Source organism: Microcebus murinus, chromosome 10 (assembly GCF_040939455.1).
Source record: "Microcebus murinus isolate Inina chromosome 10, M.murinus_Inina_mat1.0, whole genome shotgun sequence".
NCBI lineage: Eukaryota > Metazoa > Chordata > Mammalia > Primates > Cheirogaleidae > Microcebus > Microcebus murinus.
Window position 1 is genome coordinate 90997529 of NC_134113.1, and position 7127 is coordinate 91004655.

General features: G+C 36.9%; 1 protein-coding gene across 1 annotated transcript; it reads left to right on the forward strand.

Moving 5' to 3' along the window:
* The first annotated feature begins 1909 nt into the window (after nucleotides 1-1909).
* On the forward strand, nucleotides 1910-6839 carry LOC142873411 (liprin-beta-1-like). The gene is made up of 4 exons (XM_076007658.1): nucleotides 1910-2189; nucleotides 3101-3248; nucleotides 3564-3695; nucleotides 6712-6839. The coding sequence occupies exons 1-3, from the start codon at nucleotides 2156-2158 to the stop codon at nucleotides 3673-3675; spliced, it is 294 nt and encodes a 97-aa protein (XP_075863773.1). The 5' UTR covers nucleotides 1910-2155; the 3' UTR covers nucleotides 3676-3695; nucleotides 6712-6839.
* Nucleotides 6840-7127: the final 288 nt, after the last annotated feature.

Below are 7127 nucleotides of genomic sequence, written 5' to 3' on the forward strand. Positions count from 1 at the left end.
AAGCCCTTCACTTTAGGGCAGGGCATTGAGGATTTAAAGCAGTGTTTTAAATGGAAAGATGTGTTGGTTCTTAAGGAGGTAAGTTCATTTCCATTTGTCTCATCTAATTCATACAACTTTAACCTAGGCACCATTGACTTCTTTAGATTTCCAAACTGCTATTTTGGAATAGATAACTGTTACCACTTTCCTAATGGATTTCCTTGTTTCTTTTTCTACAGGGGCTAATTCAGGAGATCAATGATTTGAGGTTAAAAGTCAGTGAAATGGACAGTGAAAGAACTGACTTCGAAAAAAAAACTTAAATCAATCAAAATAAGTTTTCTCACTGGTTAAAAGTTTTCAACAAACGGTTCTACTACTCATCCATAACCAGTAATATAAGTAATATATGTTTTCTACTTAGTATATGAGAAAGAAGGTATTTTGTAAGTGAATTAAGTTATCCTTGAAGCTGAGAAGCTTATTTAATTTAAACACTGCTTGTTTTGCATAAAAACCAAGGCTTAAATAATGTGACAGACCATAACCTCCCATTTCTATGAGTGATATCTAACCTCTTTTCTAAACTGATGCTATTTTCTTGATTATTTAGCTTATCTTTGTCTATTAACATCTATAGCTTTGTTTCACTCCTCTGTCTCTCTTGAAGGGCCAAACTTTCCAGCATGAAAAGCAAGGTGGATTAGCAGATGGAACAAAAATGGGAGTCACTGATGGGGCAGAAGACTTGGGTCATGGTACCCACAGCCTGTTGCTTTCTGGCTTGTGTCATTTTGCTGCGATGGTGGTTATAGTGGTGTGTGCATCACCTGATTATGAAAAATACATTTCAAGCTGATTAAAGGGATGGTGTGATCCCTAATATTGTTTTCAGAAAGATATTAAATAGTGAAAACTAGTAAGCAGGTAAGTAAAAGTATTAATTTATAAATTAAATCTAACAGTCTTAGACTATCTGAGACCCAACCATGGTAAGATAATTTTACCATAGGTGAGGTAGAGGCTCACCTATGAAAGAATTCTTTTGCATATCAACAGCAGAGACAGCTTTCCTCCTTAGCAACTTACTGGAAGGTAAACATATAGCACTTGACTATACCATGGCAGTGAATGAAAATTACTGCTTAGAAACAGTACCGTGAGAACAGGGCAGTACTTCTTGCTAGAGCTACTGAAAATTTCTCATACTTGGTGTCCACTCCTACTGTAAGTTAGCATAGCTTTTTTGGAGAGCTATGTTTTCACATGCATTTTGTGTAATAAATATCTTTAAAAACCTCTGTAAATGGATTATCGAATATAAAAGTATACTTATTAGCATTGCATAGCTCTATTTTCTGTGTTAAATGCAGCCAACAAAAGTCGAATTTGCTAAAGCTAATTCTTTACTAAAGTAAAACTGAAATTAAAACATTAATAAATAGATCAATGGACTTGGAATCTTTTGTAGTTGCATAGTTAAGAAATAAAAAGAGGGCTTAAAAATGTGTTTCCTAAATATATTTTTTCCCATTGCTTTTAGGAGATTGTGTTCTTTCATCTTAGTGATGAAGATGAATTATTTAATTCTGAGATTTGGCTGAAGTTGGTCATGACTTGCTACCATACCCACTAGATAAGCTCTCTGCTTCTCCAAGGAGCATGAATGCTATCTTGAAACGCTGAATAAATGTCAAGCAAGTCTTTTCCAATTTGGATTTTATTTTGCTTTTATGACACTGAATATCTAATTTGATTATCTTCCTTGATTAACTTGTATAAATATTGTTTTTTAGTATTTGACATAGATTTAATCTTTAGGTCTCTCTTGACCTTAATTATACTGTAAAAGATTTATTTTTAATTTGATCACAAAGAAACTTAAAATAATTATAGCGTAACTATTATTAATTGGACTTCTATTAATTGTCTTGCTTCCTGCTTCTCATTGCCCCTGATTTCTGATGTTTGTGTCTAAATTCTGGTAGATTGTTGCTTTATCTGTAAAATCTAATTATTGATTTAAAGAGCTTAGATGCTCTTTGAATATTCTCTTTTAGTCATAATCTACTATTTTAAAATGAATTTATAGGATGAACTGGCATCTTCAAAAGAATAACTGGAAGAAAAAGAACCTGAAATAAAAAGGCTACAAGAAAAATTTGTTTGCAAGATGAAAAGAGAAAGGATTGAAATTCTCGATGGAGGTAATAATGTATGTTTTAACATTTGTTATCTTGTTAAAATCCTCCAAAATCTGTAAAGAAACTGATGTTAGTCAATGTGTAATTTTAGCATCAAGGAGAAGAGTAGCACAAGCCGGGTAGGCCCAGGACCACAGGGAATTCTCTACAGCTTTTTACTGTGCATGGGAAGCCATTACCTTCCTCTTCTGCAGCTAGAAAAGGACAATTCTGTACTTTATTGGGTGGTCATTTTAGATTACTAAATTGTAACTTCTCATCACAAGAATGGCACACTGAATTGGGAATATACACATTCAGACATTGAGGCTGGAGAGAGAATTGAGGCCCAGTCATTTTAATGCCACCTACTTATAAATGAGTAAAGCCATTATTTAGTGCTGAGCTTAAGAGTTGGGTGGGCTTGTCAAGAGATCTTGCAGAGTGAACTTAGAACAGAATCTTGGAGTGGAATGGAGGAAGAAAAGAAAACATGAGTGCTACAGCAAAGAAGGGACTATCAGTTGACAGATCTAGAAGGAGAGTATCATGACAAGACACTAAAGGAGATGATTTTAAAGGATGCAGGAGGTAGTTAAATGGTACCAAGTGCCACAGCAAAGTTGAGACTAATTTTATTAATACTATGAATTCAAATCACTTGAGGAAAGAATTTGGCAATCCTTCACACTCTTTTAATCTTTAGAGGAGTTGCAATTTTAAGTTTATTAACTTTACTCACAATAAACTGTAGAGTAGGACATACATTTGTGTTCCATTTTTAATATTTACAGAGTGCTCTTTGTAAATTACTGATTTGTAGACCAACAGAAGAAGAATTCTCACCAATTGCTAACACCAAGAAAAATTAACGTCTAATCATGTTCATGCCCTATTTAAAAATTCATCAAGTCTTTGTTCTCTTCTTGGAACAGCTGAAACAGAAAAGGAGACAGCAGAGCACCCAGATCTGGCTGCATCTTCTCAGCCGAAAGGCTCACAGCGGAACAGTACCTTTCTGGGATCTCTGCCATCTCTGGATTCCAAAAAGAAATCCAGAGGTATCATGAAACTCTTTGGAAAGTAAGTGAAAGAGTTAGCAAGTCGATTGGGCCTTGTCTTACATGTGGCTCAAATGTAGGGGTAATTGGAAAACTGGCTGAAAATGGGTATGGAATTGTAAGACTTTTGTATTCTTCTCATGGAAGGAAGGTTGTGATGTGGGGTTCATTAACTCATTGGGTCTCAGTTAAAGTGTAAACTTGTATGTCATGTAAGTTAATGACATATAAAGAGGATAGGCTCAAATATATGTGCCAGCTAAAAATGTTCTGACTCGCAAGTCTATGGCCTCCTTAGGTATTAATAAGGCCACAATGTGTGTTGTGTCTTCTTCAGATATAGGAGAAGTCAGTTGTCGACAACATTCAACCCAGATGGCATGTCTGAGTCTGAATTCAAAAGAAGAGGGACAGGGGCAACTGCAGGGCCCCCATTGGATTGGTCTTGAGATTTGGGACAGTCTAGCAGGTAAGAGCAGCCAAACTAATGGACTTTTGCATCTGTACTATTCATCAAAGCCTTATGAGTTCCTGCAGTGTTCGTACCTTCATTAGGTTAAACAAAGTCATTGCTTATGCTGGGCCTACTGGGTGGGTCCGTCATCTAAAGAGTGGTGCAATTTGTCAGTGGTCGATGAACAACTATACAGAAGGTGAGGGCTAGTTGAGGAGCCAGAGCTAAAGTGTCAACAACATCTATATTAGAACAGTTCCTGGACTTAAGTTTTACATAGACAGTAATAAGTATTCTATAGCAGAGCTTTAGAAAGATGGGATGGCGTGGTGGTTACTTGGATTTGATTTCTCGCCTTATGGTTTTCTACCAGTTGGGTGACCCTGAGCAATGACTTCTGTGCTCTGTGCCTTAGTTTTCTCATCATAGTAATTAGTACCTACTCAAAAAGAGGATTGTGAAGATTAAATGAGTTAGTATATGTTAAGTGTCTGGCAGACAATAACTGCTCAATAAGCATTCATAATTAATGGAGTCTATGAAAGCACTTAAAGAAATAAATTCTACCAAAATTCTTAGATTTATCAAGACTACACAATGTTTTACCTATTAAGACTCTAAGAATGGTTGGACATGGTGGTTTATGCCTATAATCCAGCACTTTGGGAGGCAAAGGCAAGAGGATCACTTGAGGCCAGGAGTTCAAGACCAGCCTGAGCAACATAGCCAGATTCTGTCTCTACAAAAACTGGAAAAGTTAGGTTGTGGTGGTGGTCCATTCCTGTAGTCCCAGCTACTCAGGAGACTGAGGCAGGAGGATCACTTGAGCCCAGGAGTTTGAGTCTGCTGCGAGCTATGAACATGCCACTGTACTCCAGCCCTGGCAACAGAGCAAGACCCCCTCTCTATTAAAAAAAAAAAAGACTCTAAGAACTTAGACACTCTTATCAAAGTTTAGAGCTTGTTTATATATACTACGCTGACTTACTAAGCTTAAAAGGGTGTGATTGGCAACCATAAAGCACAAAGTGTTGATACCAAATTCCTTAAAAGTATAATGGGCTAGAAAGATTTTGAACACACTGTCTCCCACACAGGCAAAACACTGGACACAGGTTTTATTAAGGAGGTAACTCTCTTTGTCTCACTGGACACATGTTCTCTTTATACATAGCAGAGGACTTCTGGTGCTACTTTAAAAAAAAAGTTTTGTTCATTTTCACATCTTTTTCCCCAAACAGAAATACTATTTGTGTGTCTCAGTAAAAGAAAACAGGGATTTTGCTTTGATTACTCTTTCCTATACTCAGTGCTAGCTTATTGCCCTCTTCTCATCAATTACCATCTGTAGAAAAACCATAATTCTGCTAAAGTTAATTCCAATTTGACTTGAGTTTCTTTCAGTCTGAGTTTCCTGTTTGGGAATCCAATCTTCAAATAACTGGTTGAAACTGGTACAATGATTCCTGTTGGTTCAACTTGATCTTTTCCTCCAGAACATGGTCTTGCTATGTCCCATTAAATCTTTTGTGGTTTCGTTGAAATAAAGACAGTGGTCTTAGAAGGTAACTTTCAACTCTGGTACCAATTCCTCCTCCAGTACATACAAAAAATTAAGCTTTTCATGGTCAAATGTGTATCAACGGGAAGTTTCCATATCTATTGAATGTACAGTTATTCAGAACTCTTGATAAGCCAAAGGATTGGCTTTGAATTGTTTTTTATGCAGTTATGCGTTTCCCCATAGTGACTTGGATTTACCATTTGCCAAGTGGACCAAGGAGCAAGTGTGCAGTTGGCTTGTGAAACAGGGTTTGAGCTTTTACCTGTATTTTGGTCAGCCCTGGATAATATCTGGCCAAACACTTTTGTAAGCTTCTCAACCAGAGAAGGTGACTGCTTCTCTGTTTTGTTTACAAGATGGATATTGAGGGGAAAAGAATATGAATGTAGAATTGTTTTATACTCCAGAAAGGGACATGGGTGAAGCCAGTAAGTACTCCTGAAAAAGTTTGGGTTTTTAACTGCTTCACGCTTCTGTTATCAAAAGCTCAGTATTTGTCCTCAAGGTCATGTCAGAAGAAAGAGAACAAATGGTTTTAGGGGAAGGAAAGAGAAGTTTATTACTTTGCCAGCAATGGAGGAAAAATGGTAGACCTTCTATCTCAAAATCCACATTTCCCGAACATAAGCAGAAACACAGAGCTTTTAAAGGGAGGGTCCCTCAGTTCTAGGCCATTGTGGTTAACTATTCTAATCATACCATCTCTGCCAAAGACAAAGCCTGTGACCTCTGCCAGCTGCCCACCTGAGAGGGTGGCACCAGGGCCTGGGATGCTGATTCCCCAGGCTACTCCTGACCACCTGCTTAAGGCAGGGATGCAGGCTTCAGTTCTCAAAAAGAGTGGGGAAGTGTTAAAGAGACAGAAATTACTTTTGCCATTTTTTTCAGGCCATTCCGTCTGTTACACTTATTTCATATCATGGACTTAAAAGGAAGGACCTGGTGTTGATTCTTTATGAAACACTTAAGCTGGTGGACATTTTAATGAAAAATAATTATGTAGCTATAATAATAAGCCTTAAGCTCATATTTCTCAAAATCATTCTCTGCATTTATCAATGGCCTATCTCCTCAATGGAATATATCCAATTCAACTTCACTTTGCAAAAAGAACAAAAAGTGCCCTACTTTTTATGTCCAATTATTTAACATTTATTCCCAATTATTTTAACATTTTGTACAAAATCAGAGTAAAAGTCCTATTATGCATGCTACAGTTTCTATCTTACGAAGAAAATGAGTCACTAGGAAATGCCTACCACAGCCCTAAACTAGTTGTGGTAGCCTTTGCTTTATAAGGGCCTATTTGTTCAACAACATTTACTAGCCCAAGCCACTAGTATAATTTAATGAGGAACTGGGTCTTTAATGCTGGCCTTATTTTGGAATAACATGCATCATTTGTCAGTGGCATCCAGCCTATCTAGATAGCATTATAAAGTCAATTATTTCTGTCTGTTGTTTCAGAAACTTGGAATCAAGTTCCATTTCATCAAAAGAAGCTCCAGGTGGCACTGTAAGCCTGGGGATCTGAGGAAGAAACCAGTCATGAGAAGCTGGATCTCACGGGGTTCTTAGTAAAAGGTTTCATTCTTTTAAAAAAAAACAATACTATAGATAGTTGCATCTTCTTTTTAATCATAAGAACAGGTGTTCTGTGGCATGGTAACGACACTGGTTACTCCATTTTAGGATGGTTGGATGATATTGGCCTTCTCCAATATAAGATTTGGCTTTATGAAGAACAGGTAGATGGTCAAATGTTATTAATACATTACATGACTGTTGTGATTCCTTTGAGGGGCTTGGGAGAGTAAAGCTTTCTTTTTCACTGAAACACACAGAAATAGAGCAAGCAAAATATGATGTTTTCACAATAATTG

Excerpts from the sequence above, each read along its gene's own strand:
- LOC142873411 (XM_076007658.1), top strand. The coding sequence starts at position 2,156 with ATGAAAAGAGAAAGGATTGAAATTCTCGATGGAG. Across the intron at positions 2,190-3,100 it reads GATTGAAATTCTCGATGGAG|CTGAAACAGAAAAGGAGACA; the intron begins GTAATAATGTAT and ends TTCTTGGAACAG. Across the intron at positions 3,249-3,563 it reads ATCATGAAACTCTTTGGAAA|ATATAGGAGAAGTCAGTTGT; the intron begins GTAAGTGAAAGA and ends TGTCTTCTTCAG.